Source organism: Ctenocephalides felis, unplaced genomic scaffold (assembly GCF_003426905.1).
Source record: "Ctenocephalides felis isolate EL2017-DRISC unplaced genomic scaffold, ASM342690v1 CF-g0.4_SCAFFOLD_01886, whole genome shotgun sequence".
NCBI classification, from domain to species: domain Eukaryota; kingdom Metazoa; phylum Arthropoda; class Insecta; order Siphonaptera; family Pulicidae; genus Ctenocephalides; species Ctenocephalides felis.
The window spans coordinates 91,136,146-91,153,230 of record NW_020538040.1 but is presented as its reverse complement, the minus strand read 5'-3'; the positions used below and the strand labels follow the sequence as shown (position 1 = coordinate 91,153,230).

The window sequence follows — 17,085 nt, the reverse complement described above, 5'->3', positions numbered from 1 at the left end:
ATCAATTTCTTACTGCTATTTTGAGTCTCTCGATTTAAAATCGAGAGATAAGACTAGTATAAACCTGAGAAAAGTCTGTAAAGAATATTCTCGGAAAATTTTAAGTAAATCGGTCCAGTAAAACTCGCGAAACCGTGGTCAACATATCGAGTTTAGAAAAAACGTGTTGAATGTTCCGTAAAGGAAAGGAAACAGAAGAGGATTATCATAGCCAAACAGCTGTATCTCCAAAGATAATTAAAATTTTTGAAAATCCTCTCGTAACATATTTTTAAATAATTAAACTTTGAAAATGTAAAAAAGAAAAACTATTTTTAAATTTCTACACTAGAATACCCCCCTTAATTACACCCATTTGCCAAGCTAATATTTCGTCCCGGATTTGATATTAAAACTAATTTCATGTAAACGATAGAAATGAAGTAGATTAAAAGCAAAATTTAATAATCATAAAACTGGTAAAAGCGAGTAAGATTTTCATTGTAACTTGAACCGAGTTGCATTTTTTAATAATGTGCAAGAATTGATTTTAATATTGCCAATAAACAATTCGAGAAAAACATTGCGGGCACTAGAAATATGTATAGCATTCGTTAATTCGCAATGACCCATGACAGAGTATAATCAGGGGGGAGGGTTCCGTGAGAGGTGCCCTCAACTCACATGGTGGAGGAAGCTAGATTCGTGTCCTCGTGCTTGAGCTGACCGTCTAGCGCTAGCCCTCGCTTGTCTTTATTGTCGGCCAGGAGCGGTCGCACCGAATAAACTTTCGATAGTGTGAAACCTGGCGCAACTGGAAAGCCCGCTCTGTAAGTGTCGGTACCATTGTGCAACATTTTCATACAGAGAATTGGTGATACAGTATCGAAAGTTCAACACTTTCTGCTCTTTCAATCGTACACACACACTAACACACAGCGGAGATAATAAATCGCATTTTTTTGATGTCTTCAAACACAGCTCCGATTCAAATATTACCTCTTTTTAAAAACCAAATTATTTTAAAGCGACAAAGTGGAGATGATATAATAAAATGTTATAATTCAAGATTACTATTCCGTGAAGAATCCAATATTTAGAATTCGGCAAACTTACACATAATATCAAATATTCTTTTCTAGGCTCTTTCGCTACGAAAAAGTTTTCCGCAGAAGTGACGCTGCTATACGAGTCAGCATACCGCATAGCATAAGTATTTGTTACACTAAATGTTTTAAGGTTATCTAATCATTATCAATAAAAATGTCTTAAAAAATTTAAATTACACTTCTAAATAAGAGATAACCACAGCAACAAATTAGAATAGTAAATGATTTAACTCGGAGTGATAAATATTGAAACAAAAGTCGTCTATAGGTGACACCCGCACACAGAGACAGTTAATTGGGTGTCTCTTATAGGCGACGCTCGTAGCGAAAGTGTTAATAACTGATTCAAAAATGTGCAGAATTGTCATGTATTGTATAATTGGTGATGGTCATCATGTATAATATTTAATTCGTCTTTCGTAAGTGATGTAGTTAATGTGCGACTGAATTCAAACATACAAAATCAGAGAATCAGAATTGTAGAATCATTAACAAGGTGTAACTACTCGGAATCTAAGTAGTGCATAATATTTATTTCAAAAACTCGAAAGAAATTTTGATGATTCTGGTCGCAAATAGAAGTTTAAGTTCCACTGTAATCACTGAAGTAGAATACTTTATTCCGTGAGCTGAGTTAAACTTCAACTCGATTCAGGAAAGAATAGCGTGAAAGATTTCCCATTGCCATTTCATACCGCAGTCCAGAAATGGATTATTTTCAAGTGGAAACATATTTTTCATCTATATTAAAATAGACATCGCTACTGCCTGATGTCAGATTGTTCAGGGCGTCCACACGAGTCCGTGAGCTTAACCATTACAGCATGGAACACCCATTTCACGGAGTAATATCGTAAATATCATTCCACCATCGCTTCAAAATAATTGATAGAAAATTCATTTATAATAAAAACGGAGCCGTTTTCGAAGACTAAAGATTGCCTATTTTATGCATTTATATCTCCACTCTTATGGACCGCAAGTCAATGTGCAAACGAGATCTGCGTAATCCAGAATAAACTATATTTCATAAACCAAAATAATTGGAAACGATTTGACCACATTTTAGACATGCACGTGTAAACAATAATATATAAAAATAAAATTCGAGATTTAGTTTAAAATGATATTGATCTATTTACTTAACATTATTCAAATAGCAAATGTAGTTGTACAAACTCTGAAACAATTTTTTTGTAAGTTATATCAATATAAAAAAGTTTAATATTATTCCGAAATAGAAATAGTTAAAATAATAATATATATTTTATCCCAGTTCACTCGACCCACCAGTGCACATAGTATTGCGATCTAATATTTCAGACTACGCTCATATAGTTACATTTTATATTAGATACTTGTATTACGATTTTTGTGTCATATTCTATCTCTTACTAATTAATCTAAAAACTAACATCATTCCCTACATTTTTCTAAATTTACTTCAATTTACATCATAAGGTTTAGGTTTGGGAAATCATTTTTGATTTTTAAAATCAAGTTTTCTAGAGAATGTAAAAAAAAATAATTTAAATGAATTTCAAATAAATTATATAAAAAACAGAAACTAATATACATTAGATTAACGAAGAACATGCGATTCGCGCGATCCAATTGTCAATCAAATAATCTAACTTATATTCTATGAAATGAACTACTATGGTTTTTATTTTAGTTAAACCTATATAAATAATTTTAATAGCTTGTATATAAATATAATAATTATGACTCAGTATGATTTCTCTAGGATTTGATCAAGCAATTTAATCTAACTGTAATTTTCTAGTTGTAATCCTCTTTTTAAATTTTTCTAGCTCTAACACATTTGGTTCGAATGTGTAAAATTAAAAATATAATTCTTTTAAATAACATCAGTTATTTTGCTTTCAATTTGCTGCTGAATTTCATTTCTAACACGCGGATAGATTTAATATCTAATTAAATCATATAAAATAATATCACCACTATGTAATATTATTTTGACTAGATATAATTAAACTATAATTCCTATTCATCATAATAAAACATTTATTAACATCTATAACAGACTTACTCGCTTTCAGCTTCTGCTACAGTACATTTATATTGTGCTGTGGAAAATAGGCATATGTCAGCGAACTGTCGGACTGAAACTTTTATTTTTTTGACCGTCCGATTACTATTATTCGCTATATGTACATTAATTGCTATATTTTCGCCATGATGGTATAACTGAAAAAAAAAATAAGTTACAGAATCTGGAGAATACGAACAATTAGAAATATTGATGAATATTTTTTAAAAACCCAACCAATTTGTAAGTTTTTTTTTAATTTAATTTCATATTTTCACAAACGAGTAAAAATCCTTAAATACATAATCAAAGTATTGTACTTTACACGCGACAAAATATCAATTGAATTCTATTTAAGACAATATTGTGAATTTCCTTGTCTATGATTGTGAATAACTTAGGTAGGCAAAATTAGGAATTAAAATTAAAAATTCAAATGATAATTTAAAATAATGACAAAAAGCATTTAATACATTCTTAAAACAAAAATGAATTTTATCGACAGTCAACAAACTGTTCCGTTTCACGAAAGTTGAAGGGATCCTCCGTCTAAATAAAAAGTTTATATAATGCGCGGTTTAAGATTCAGATATACATTTAAAATACACATCATTCATTGAGCTGATATTGCAACAAACTCGTTAAATAAATGTGGAATAGGCCGAGATACCACTGATCATATGTTCTGCATGCGTCGTGAATACACATCACAAATGAATTATTGTACATTAACATTAACTTGGATGAAATTTCTCATTGTGACTGCATAGATTTCTATTTCTACTACTATTAATGTATCAACCATCTCTGTGATTTGATGTCTAAAAACATATATTATTAACAAGTTTCCATACCTCTTTGTCTAAGGAAGCTTCTAAGTGTAACTTGTTAGGGCTCATCATAAATTCCTTTGATACTTCCACCGATGGTTGCTCTCCTTGTTTGCTAGGAGCGTACATTATTTTACGAATTGCTAGACGAACCGAATTTCTGTGAAAATAATTAAACATCTATCAATGAAATTATGGTAGATCATTCGAAGAAAAATAATTAAAACCTGATGATCTATTGATTCTGTTCAAAAATAAAAAATATTGATTTGGAGCAAAAATAGAAGGGCAATTGGAGATAAGCGAAGTCGTATTCTTCGATATAGAGAGATGTGATATATTTATATCATATTTCCCCTTTTTTTGAAGACTTTACTAGGATTTTAAGAAATGAAAAAGAGCTCCATACATGTAGATATATGATCTAAAAACATACGTACGTATGAACTAGGGTTTATACAAAAACCGACATTTCAGAAAACCGGTTTTCGAATTTTAATTTTAGAAAAAAAAAAACGGTTTTAACCGGTTTTCGAATTTTATATAAAAAATAAATTTTTGCTCGAATATTCTGTAATTTATCCGCAAATTTAGTGTAATTTAGAATAGTATTTGACTGACTTTATTTATTGTTCAATTTTATAGATAGTAAACAAACTTAATTTTAATTAGTAGAACTAAAAAATAATAGTTTATCTTGATTAAATGACTTTGAAAATAATTATTCGTTATTCATGCATCATTTTCATATATATGAATGAACATATTTTTATGATAGTGAAAGGAAAGTTTTCGAATAAATAAAAATAATACATTTTTAAATAAAAAAATGCATTAAATAAAAAAAAATAAAAAAATATTAGATACATGATACATACTTGTTAATATCAATTTTAGTTTTAAAAACAATTAATCTAAACTTTTATTTTTGTTCCGAGCAATTTTAATTAATTAATTTTAAACATTCTAATTGTTTTTTGTTTAATAAAATATGATTTAAAAAAATTGAGAACATCTATCGAATTGCTACTTAAACGTGTCTTGTTTACTCACAAAATTTCCTGAAATAGAAAATACTCTCATACTTGCGACCAAATTATGGTTAATTGTTTTTAAAGCCTGATATAATAATTCCAAATTTTTTGTTCTTTAATTTGTAGCTTCTAGGGTTTAAAACTCTTTTTTTTTTAAGTTTGAGTAGAGGAAGTCACTTCTTCAAGAAATCAAACTGATTTAAATTAATATATACAACTGGTATAAAAATCTCAATTAATATACATTAGTCAAAAGATAACACAAAACCATTCTGGGAACCATTGCAGACTGATAACATTCCAAATGCTATTGAACCGATATGATTTCAAGAATCAAAACGCTTTCATCTATCTTTTATATTTGGCTATATTTGTCATTTTCCATTTATACAGTGAAAACCGACTTTTTTCACTAAAAAAACGGTTTTCGAATTCCATAATATTCGCCAAAAAACGGTTTTTAAACCCAGTGTTTGTTAGAAACCATGCTCTTTCTGACCATTCTCTTTCTGCTAAGGTAACATTAGATATATTTCTAGAAGTGAAGTGAATATAAGTAGGTACCGAGTGATTGTTGCTAGAGCAAGAACTAGTTGTTGACCATGTGTATAGTCTAATTTTAAGTATCGTTCATAATATTCATAATGCAGTATGTAGTTTTTCCTACAATATTACCGACCTTTTATGTGGTTTATCATCCGACGTCTCACCAACGAATGCTTTTAGCTCGTAGTCAACTCCGCACGGCTTGCCTGTGTCACCTGGCGCGGGTTGTAGAGTTACCGATGCTGGACAGTGTGGCGGCAGTTCAAAATAGAAAGGATATGCATTTGGACCAAGCTTTTTGATCAACCTCTCTTGAAGTCGCGTCAAAGGTCTTTTGCTGCTGCAACCATCTTGAGGAAAAATCTAAAAAAATAATACCGAGCTTGACTCCTTTTTGTGCTAACGTGTATTTTAACTTTAATAATTCATATGAAATGATTTTTTAAACTAAATATTTGTTTCGTTCGAATACATTCTTTTTGTTATATACCTGATCAGACGCTAAATATAAATCCTTTCTAAACGTTAACCCCAAAACATCAAGATCTTCACGGCCATATCGGAAGGCAGCCAAGACATGACCGAACACCTTGCGTTCCTTAACATATTCAGGGTCAATCAATACAACACCATCTGCAATTATCACAAATACCAATATATCTAATTACTGAATGCTGTTTTTTAAATATTTTTCTCTATTACTTTTAATAAAAGTTGAAGGCAGAAATCTAGTGTTATATTAAATTATAATTTAGAATATTTTACCTATAGGGTCTACATGTGAAATGTGATCCACAAAATCTCTTTTACCAAGGTAAACTGTTATCTGAAAAATAAAAAAATACATAAAACATGTAATCAATAAGATAAAAAGTAGTAGAAGAAAGAACTGTTGTGAAATAAAAGACTTTTAAATATAATAGGAATAGAAAATCTGCTGCTCCATGCTATTGACAAAATAGAAGCATTGTAAGATTTGCAAGAACTAAAAAGAAAGAAGTTACTTAGTTATCCAATTATTAATACTATGGAAGTTCTGTTCATAAAGTATTTCTGTACAATTGTATACGTTTTAAATACTGCATTGTCTAACATATAGTATCTATATAATAATGAAATCATAACAAATATTAAAATATGCATGAATCAATTGATACATCTTAATATTAGTTTAAATTAAATAGTATTACCTTCCCATTAGGAGAACTCTTCTTAAAAACTCTGAAATAAAAAATATAAGTTTTAATTAAAAATAACTATTTAGTAAATTACATTTATGTACATAAAAATGTTCAAAGTTTTCACTGTGTAGCGGTTTCAAATTAGAAGCAATTATTAATTGAAGGACGACGAAATATTTAACAAATTAACTAAATTTAATCTTTATATTATATGACCAGAAAAATCCATTGTTAATTTCAACAAAAAATGTTAAATTCGAACAAAACTATTAATGCGAGAAAAATTACAGGAAAATCATATGGATCATACGCAAAATGTCTTTCCGGGATAAAAATATCAATAGCGCAAATTTAAAGATTAATGGTTTAGTAAATACAAGTCAATTATGCTTCATTATTTATATGAAAATTAATAATAAAACATCTATTAAAAGGCCGAGAGATATGCAATAGTATATAATAACATATATGAAGTAGAATTCATGTACAATTAATGTTGAACACCAATAAAATGAATTAAATTTTATCAAACGCCTCTTAAAAATATACGATTAATAAACATTTAAAGAATCTTTTGTCTTCATTTTATAGGTTGTATGAGAGTAACTTATTTTGGTAGTCTAAACCTTCGAGTTTGACTCACAATTGACAGTCTTTTTCCGACGACGTATGCATCATTTCGTTTATAATTCTTGAGAATCAAGTTTAAGCTCAACGAAGAACGATGAAAGTAAATCACCTAATCTTGAATTCAACTTGAAAATGAAAAAAAAAAAATAGGTCATAGTAGAAATTATTGTGGCATAGAAATATTGAAAATTGTATATATTTCTAAGTTTCAACTTAAATCAATATAGATCATTAATTATATAAATTATCATTTATGATTTTCTGCAAAAAAGTCTAATTTACAACATAATATATGAACTTTTATTTGTCACTTTTCAATATTTATAACTAATTATTTACTATTTTGATATCATTTATCTTTTTCAATAATTTTGTGTATCACTTCAATAAATTTTTCGAGATAAGATGATGCAAGGTAGACATGGCATGATATTTTATTAGCTTTGTAGATATTTCAAAGAAAAGATTGTAAGATAATAATTGCAATGATATTGAATCATTTCGCCACAATAAGCTATCAATCAGTCATAGTTGATTATTTTTGTTAGCTGAATATAAAGCTTTTTTAGACCAAAAATATTTTTAATGACAAATTGCATTGGCATTTCGGTTTCTGATATAATTCAAATATTAGAAAATATTCGTTACGCATTTTTCAATTTTTGGTTATCGCAAAAGAATTGTAATAACTATGTTTAAAATCATCTCTTTTCTCTATATAGTAAGAATCAATCATATGCCAAACATAAAAGTTCAACAATAACGGCTGAAGCATCAAAATAATTTCAATAAAACTTCTGGTGGCAAAAATGTAGATTCTAAACCAGTGATTTCCAACCTTTTTCACGCTGCGCCCCTCCCCGCTCTCATAAAAAAAATGGCGCCCCCCTTAAAAAATAATAAAATGCGCCCCCCGCTCAAATAAAATGTTGTCCCCCTCAATTTTTTCAACAATATGCAAAGTAAAAATATGCTTAAAAACTGATTATTTTTTGTTTTTTTTATGTAATTAACTTCCCGTAGGGTAAGTTATAGTAATCGCAAAAAAAATCGAAAATGAAAATATCTTTTCAGAGGTTTCTGAATAATTTGGCATACCTTAGAAAAAATGGATGTATGTGTGTGTGTGCGTGTGTGTGTGTGTGCGTGTGTGTATGTGTGTTCGGATACAAATTTTCGTCGACGATTTCGGGAACACGGATGAAGCGATGTGAATAATTCAAAAAGCATTCGATTCGTATTGATAAGGAGACGTGCTGATTAGTTTTTCGCAGAGGCAGGTCTAGCCGTTACGAAGATATGGGGCAAAAAGTGCGAAAAACAGTAACTCAGTTTTTAAGAGAACGGAGCGTCCGATTTAAATAATTCAAAAAACATTTTACTTGTATCAACAAAATGAAGTACTGATCAGTTTTCATGAAGGCAGGTCTAGCGGTTTCGGATATCTAGTAAAAAAAGTAAAAAAAATGCCATCTGACAGTCAAAAATGATCATTAGACATATGCACATCAAATTAACAGATATTTAATAGAGATTTTAACAATAAATATTAATTTTGTTTACATTCCTATGGGTTCCGTACCAATGCTTATCCGTTAGACGGCGGCGCGGCGCTTACCCGCTTCGATATTTCGTCTCTATGCAGTTAAAGCAGTACGATTGCTTTGAAAAAAAGTTCAGAATTTCCAAAATATTTAAAAATTTACTTTTCTTCAAAAAGTCTTTTTTTCAACAAAAGTTAATTTTTGTCAAAAATTTATAGTTTCTCAAAAAATCTAATTTTTCAGAGTAATTTTTTTTCAAAAATGTTAATCTTAAAAAAAAAAATTGGTACGGAAAGTTTCAGCGATTTGCCTTAAGGCACGATGCCATGCGACCCACTAGTGTTTAAAAATTTTGGTTCATTTTTGAAAATAGTATTTTGGAAGCAGACGTATGCAACTCCCTGAGGGGGCGCGCTCCACAGGTTGGAAATCACGGCAATAAGCTGTCAATCAGTTATAGCTGATTATTTTCGTTGGCTGAATGTATTTTTAATGATAAATTGCATTGGCATTTCGGTATCTGATACAATTCAAATATTAAAAACATTCGTTTCCCACTTTTTCAATATTTTAAATCATCTCTATTCTCTATATATTAATTTGTATCAATCATATGCCAAATATGGAAATAAACAATAACGGCTGAAGAGTCAAAATAATTGTAATGATACTTCTGCTGAAAAAAATGTAGATTCTAAAACAAACTATTGTTGTTTCCGCAGTGATGCAAATTATGCTCAGTATCTATTTCTAAAATTATAAGTAAATAATAAATAACGTGGATATTAAATATATTATTAAAATTACCTTGTCGCTTGCCGCTTTGAGCTGGCATCATCCATGTCGGGACTAGAAGGCGCCAGGGCTGGCGGAGGCGGTGGCTCCAGGTTGATATCTCTTCTGAGGAGGCGACCACTCGGTAGCTCACTCGTTTCACTGGATCTAGTTATTTTTCAGCAATGTGCTATCGATATTGATCTGAAAATAACAAAAACACAGTTAGTTATATAATAAATTAATTAAATGCCAAATTTAATTTAATATTTTAAATACACTTCAAAAATTTATAATGAACTTCTGAGCGATATCAGGATGACTAGTGATGACAATAATTTTAAAAGAAAAATAGAGAATAATTACAAAAAAATTGAAGAAAAAAAATATTCAAAAGATAAGCTGACTGATTGCAAAGCTTATATTCTTTATTATAATAAAGAATGATATATATATATATATATATATATATATATATATATATATATATATATATATAAGTATATATATACAAAAATTGTTTCATAACCTCCTATACCAGGCACCCCCGCCTAAATAAAATACGAGAAAATCATGTCAATAAAGAAAAAAAGCGGAGGCATAACCTAATAAAAAAAAATTAAGAACTACCACGTATTTGCACTTTGACGGCATCAAATCACATTATTTACTACAACTAGTAAAATCATATCAAGGAACTGTAGCCGTACCAAATTACTTCTCACAATTTTTAAAAATCTTTAACCAATATTTATAATTAAACCGCTTCTCATAGGCCTATAATATTTATTTATATTTTAAATGTTCGGTTTGACTATCAACTCAATTGCCATGCAAAGTTTCATCAAAATCCCAGAAGAGTAAACCTGTAAAATGTATTTACATGTTATACCCTCAATAAGAATAAGAAATTATTTGTTGACTTTTAGAATTTATTCACTCTCTGAAGTAATATATTGATCATATCTAATTGTTCATAATTTAATTAATCATAAGTAACCAAATCAATTATAAAATTTATACAATTGATATAACCAAAATAAGGTTTTGTTTTATATACTGATAATAATCTACATAAAAAACGTTAACCCTCTATTTATTAGTCAGATCTAAAAATGGCAAGATTGTTTCAAAATGAACCGATAAACAGAAAAATAATATTATTTCTGAGGCTCAAATATTAATTATTGAATTAATTCTTTATTAATCGATACCCTGTAAGAAAATACCACACACTGGATATGAAAAACGCTATGATTATTCATCAGGAACATTTTTAAAGTAATTAGATGATATTTGATTTTACCTAAGATTGAATAAGATTTTACATATTATTCGTATCAATATGTGTGCAATCATGAATTTTTGTATATCGAAAAGTTTACTATATAAGCTTTAAAATGTTAGAAAGCTATATAGTATACTTACTTATATTATAACACTTTAAAATGTTAGAAAGCTATATAGTTCTACTTACTTATATTATAAAAACATATTTGACATATTTTAATAAACAAATGTCTTGTCTATCTGACAATCATTAATCATCATTTGACTAAAAACATCACATAAATAATGCATATTGCCTACAAATATATAATAATGACTATAATACATTTTAGTGATACAAGATGCATAAGGAATATCCAGATAAACATTTTTTTACGAAATTTATGTTAATATTAAATGTATGAGTATTGAAGTTTTAAATAAACTGATCCGGTAAAATTTTAGATATTTACGACAGTGTCAAAATCTATAATTGTAATAATAATGAGTCAAACATTCCATCCATCGATTTATGCGATATTTTATAGAAAATTAATAAAATTGTACTTACGTGAAATGAACAATTTGTATGTATATTAATGTAGAAGTGATTTGGTTTACCAATTAAATTAAAATTTTATTAAATTTAAAATGAATCAAAAAAACATGTCGAATAATTTGAATCCCGCTAGGGAAAAAACAAAAAATAATACAACGATTTTGAACAGAACTATAGGATTTTGTTTTCAAATCGAGTTATGACTTTACAAAATCAAATTATCATAAACAAAATTTAAAAGTTTTTATGGATATGGTAATATTTAAAATTAGTTTATTAAAATTCAACATGAATAATTACTTAAATCTAACCAAACCTGGCGTATTGAAACATGAGATTTTTGTTCAAAATTTCACTGGAATAAATTCAAATTCACCCACAAATGTGTATTAAACGATTTTGAATTCTCAGCCACATTTAACTATTTTGTTTGAACAGAAATTTATTGGCGGGTGATAAAACCACACAGTTTATAAAACTTATTTCAATGTTTTATAATTAAATTAAATTAATTTAGTGTAAACATAATTTCTTATGGTCGGCGGGCATTATTTGATAAAACCACATGCACATCGTGACATACATCGTGTGCGATATGTTATTTAAGGCCATATCTATATGATAACGCTAAGATAAAAATCAACAAGGTAATGGTGGCACCAAAATAACTATATTAATATATTTTCATTATTAATTTAATTTGCGGCAGTGCATACATTACAAAAGAAAAAACAGTAAAACCAGGATTAAACTTTGGACACTAACAATAAGTATTCTAAGAAAAATTAGTATCATTCGTTATGTTGATATAATCATAGTTTTATTTTATATTATTAACCCTTTCCACTCGCGAATTCCGAGATGTATATGAATTTTGCCACCGGAGCGACGGCATCCGAGTGGAGAGGTTTAATATTTTTGTATCACTTTTATTATTTTATTATATATTACTTGTTTCGTTCTATATTAATTTTTTATATTATCTTTTTCTGACTCCTATATTTTGTACAATAAAATATTTTTTTTTTTTTTTTTGGTTTTGATTGACAAAAATGGATTGTTATAATAAAAATATATTTTTTTAAATTTTGCTCTATTAGTATTTGATAAAGCATATAATAATAGCAATGAAATATAAAAAACATAAGGGCGAAGGTACAGAAATGTAAAATTACTAATTTTGACTTACTAATTGGATAACTATTTTTGTATCTTGTATCCCTAATTATTAAATACCAAAGATTTTGTAAATATTAGAAGGCTTGGTTATAATTTTTGTAACATAATCTAATAATAATTCTAAGAATTAAGATTTTAGTTGAAGATGCATATTTTTTATTAAACATATACTATTCACAAATAATATCCACGGTTTTTAACTTTTAGTTAGTTTTGAAGATTTTTCCTATACTATTTCACATAGTAATGACTTTAGTAATACTTCAGATTTGTTCCTATACATTATAATTTTCGACAAATGTGTTTTATTTTATATTCTTAAACTAAACTTAATATGAGAAACCGAAAATAATAAACAGAGTGAACTATCTGTATACAAGAAACCGTTATTATTTTATGTGGTGGAGATTAGTTGAAACGAATAACAATTGAAGTGACAATAGATAATTTAATTCGACGGAAGTAACACTAAATTTCGTAAATCTACCTTCTTCATGAATTGTTTAAATATTTTCAAATACAATATTATTTCAGAAAGCATGTAAAATTATTTATTCAATTATTTTTTTGTTTTCCTCGAAACAATTTCATGTTCATCCCATAGAAACACCAATAGAAAAATGATTTATGCAGTGCATTGCGATAGTGTTTCATTTTCTAGAGTGAATTCTCGAATTGGTAGTTGCGGAGAACCACGGCGTACATTTTCTTATCGGAATGCTCAACTGATGTTTTCCCCAAAGGGAGTGCAATCAGTACGTATTGTGTATTGTGTGTCACGAAAGTGCGACGATGGCGTTGAATCCAAATGCATTAGGTAATGCACAGGGAAAAACGAAAAATGACGGTCGACACAAATAAAATACATCTATTTCAATTTAATTATAAACTAGCTGTAAGTGGAATTCTGTCTTAAGGCAATTAAGGCATCGTGCCTTAAGGCAAATTGCTGAAACTTCCCGTACCAAAAATTATTATTTTTTTAAAAACGATTAACATTTTTGAAAAAAATTTACTTCGAAAAAATAAGATTTTTGACAAACAATTAGACAAAAAATTACTTTTTTTTGAAAAAAAAATTTTTTTTAATTTTTTTTTATTTATTTATTTTTTTTATTTTTTTTTTTTTTGAAAAAAAAATGTTTTTTTTATTTTGACATATTTTGAAAGATCTAAACTTTTTTTCAAAGCAATCGTACTGCTTTAACTGCATAAAGCCGAAATATCAAACCGCGTAAGCGCCGCGTCGACGTCTAACGCGTAAACATTGGTACGGAACCCATAGGACTGTAAACCAAATTCATACTTATTGTTAAAATCTCTATAAAATATCTGATAATTTGATGTGCATATGTCTAATGATCATTTTTGACCGCCAAATGGCATTTTTTTTTACTTTTTTCATTAGATCTCCGAAACCGCTAGACCTGCCTTTATGAAAATTTGATCGGTTTTTCACTTTGTCAATACAAGTAAAATGTTTTTTGAATTATTGAAATCGGACGCTCCGTTCTCTTAAAAACTGAGTTACCGTTTTCGGCACTTTTTGCCCCGTATCTTCGGAACGGCTAGACCTGCCTTCGCCAAAAACTAATCAGCACGTCTCCTTATCAATACGAATCGAATGTTTTTTGAATTATTCAAATCGGTTGATCGGTGTTCCCGAAATCGTCGACGAAAATTTGTATCCGCACATACATACACACACACACACACACACACACACACACACACACACATACATCCATTTTTTCTAAGGTATGCCAAAATATTCAGAAACCTTTGAAATGTCGAGAAATGCAAAAATTTTCATTTTCGATTTTTTTGCGATTACTATAACTTGCCCTACGGGAAGTTAACTAGTGGCTTAATGTAAATTTCCGGACCTTTCCGTTCTATAAAGAAAATTTAAAACAAACTTTAGGTTTGAAAAAAAAATGATTCTTTTAACTTCTTTTATTTTTTAAATAATTATTTTTAACGTCTCAGCAAATTTTTTTAAAAAAAGATCTCGATAATTTATGATCTATAAATGGCGAAAATTAAGATAGTCTTGCACCATGCGAAGTTTCTTCAAAGTTCCAGAAGAGTTAATCTGAGGTTAGTAATCGCCACAGAATGAAGTATTACTGCATAGCTGAAATCTAAGTTTGTACAAAAAATAATTTGACCTTATAATGTCACTTCACATACAGATCAATTGGGTTGAGCTAAATCCAATATTTATTAACTGAATTTAACAAAATATTTAAAAAATCCACTTTAAAATTTGCAAATGTTTCCAGAAAGTAAATATTATAAATCTACAAGTATTTTGTGAATTACTAATTATTGGTTCGGAATCCAAAATAGTAAATAAAATGTATACATAGTAGGTATTGTAAGTACTACAACCTAGTCCAAATAATTCGATCGTGATTCGAAGCATTATAAATAGAATCGGAGTACTTTTTTATCAGACCGAGCATAGCACGTAGCATATTTCAATCTTACGATTCAAAGTGATCCGAAGTGTTTTAAACCTAAATCATTTTAGATTTTTTTAACTTTTAAAAAGTAGTCCCAAAGAAATCTAATAAACTCAAATTTTTCATCACAAAAGGTTATTTTCTAGTTTAATTTGCTCATTTCCAGCTTAAAATGCTCATTTCCTTTAATAAACTTATTAACTTCCAGTAGGGTAAGTTATTGTAATGGGCCGAAAATCAAAATTGAAAATTTTTACATTTCTTCACGTTTCGAAGGTTTCTGAACATTTTGGCATACCTCAAAAGGAGAACCCGCGCGTTGCTCGTCTCGGATTTTGATGAAACTTGGCACAATGGTAGATTTGATGCCCAAACTGACTGTGGTAAAATATTAGAGGCCTATGAAAAGCGGTTTAATTATAAAAATTAATTCAAGTTTGCATTGTAGCAGCGCGCGGCATGCATAGCTTGCGATGTTTTTCCTTATCAACAGCACATTGGCCAAGTGGCTATCGTCATGGAATTCTAATTTTTGCTCCGGGGTTCAATTCCCGATTCAGATATATTTTTTTTATTTGATATTTATAATTTCACGTGTAAATAATATCAAAATTTATTTGATTTTTCAATTAATTTTATATTTTTCGCTAAATATTCTATAATAAAGTCCTCCGTAATACCGGTAAATTTTTATTTTGATATTACTTATGAAACTTACGATATAAATGTTAAGTGATTCCTGAAACATTATAATTTTGTATTAATATCAGCAATAATACGGAAGAAGAGATATAATTTATTTCCAATTAAAAACTATGTTCAAATTTACTATTATGAGGATGATACTTTGTACGTTTGACCAGCCCAAGAATCTAATATTAATATAAAAAATCCTTTTCGACATATGGCTTGAAAACATTAATAAAATTTATTCACTGCAGCACAATCTCCACGATCCCCACAATTCAGAAAAATGGATGTGTGTGTGTATGTATGTATATATGATATATGAATACAATTTTTCGTCCACGTTATCCAGTGCACGGATCAACCAATTTGAATTGTTCAAAAAACATTCGATTCCTATTGATAGGGAAATGTGCTGATTAGTTTTTCGCAAAAGTCGGTCCAGCCGTTTCGGTGATACGGAGAAAAGAGTGCAGAAAATAGAAATAGAAAGAAATTAGTTTTTGGCAAAGACAGGTCCAGCCGATTTGTAGATACCAAACTAAATGTGCAGAAAATGGCAGTTTTTGAGAGAACTAAGCATCCGATTTGAATGATTCAGAAAACTTTCTGCTTGTGTTGACGAAACAAATGATTTTGGATTTTTTTTATTGCCAAATTTTGTTCTGAATATTCAAAATAATTCGCACTTCAGTTTATATAATTCTTATAAATATTATACAATGTCCTCAGATTTAAATTCGATTGATTAATTTTGTTTATTTACTTTTCCGTGATCATATATAAGTTACAGTATTTATAATAATCTACTTGAAAACATGTAATATTCCTCGAATTTTTAATTACGTTACGGGAAGTACCAGCAATTTGCCTTGAGGCACGATGACATACATCACTTTTTCAATTTGAATTTGGTGCAGTTAAAGTTATTTCTAAATAAATACATATAGTCGAAGTAAATTACAAAGCAAATTTTGCTCGAATGCTCTAAATATAACTCGTAATTGTCACACAGAAATGAGAAATGAAAATATATAGAATGAAATTTCTGGCTATATGTATTGCTCAAATAACGCTAATTATATATTTAGAAAATATGCGTTATAAAAAACACGTCCAACGGATAAATATATTAAAATATATTGTATTGCTATTGAATATATTGTAAGTATTGATGATAAATTATATCATTAATCGGTGAAAGTACTCAATCGTTACAGTTTACCATATGTAAGACTAGCAA

At 28.7% G+C, this 17,085-nt stretch overlaps 1 protein-coding gene across 3 annotated transcripts in view; it reads right to left on the bottom strand.

Moving 5' to 3' along the window:
• Positions 1 to 663: 663 nt before the first annotated feature.
• The window catches only part of LOC113378001 (beta-arrestin-1), a gene marked incomplete at its 3' end in the record, with an annotated part of 290,018 nt that continues 273,596 nt past the window's right edge, over positions 664 to 17,085 (bottom strand). For 2 of the 3 annotated variants that reach the window (XM_026618488.1, XM_026618489.1), the window contains 8 exon segments: positions 664 to 807; positions 3,142 to 3,299; positions 3,996 to 4,131; positions 5,685 to 5,914; positions 6,042 to 6,184; positions 6,317 to 6,377; positions 6,742 to 6,772; positions 9,714 to 9,884. In XM_026618488.1, the coding sequence (XP_026474273.1) occupies positions 664 to 807; positions 3,142 to 3,299; positions 3,996 to 4,131; positions 5,685 to 5,914; positions 6,042 to 6,184; positions 6,317 to 6,377; positions 6,742 to 6,772; positions 9,714 to 9,748 (938 nt within the window). 3 annotated transcript variants of the gene reach the window in all.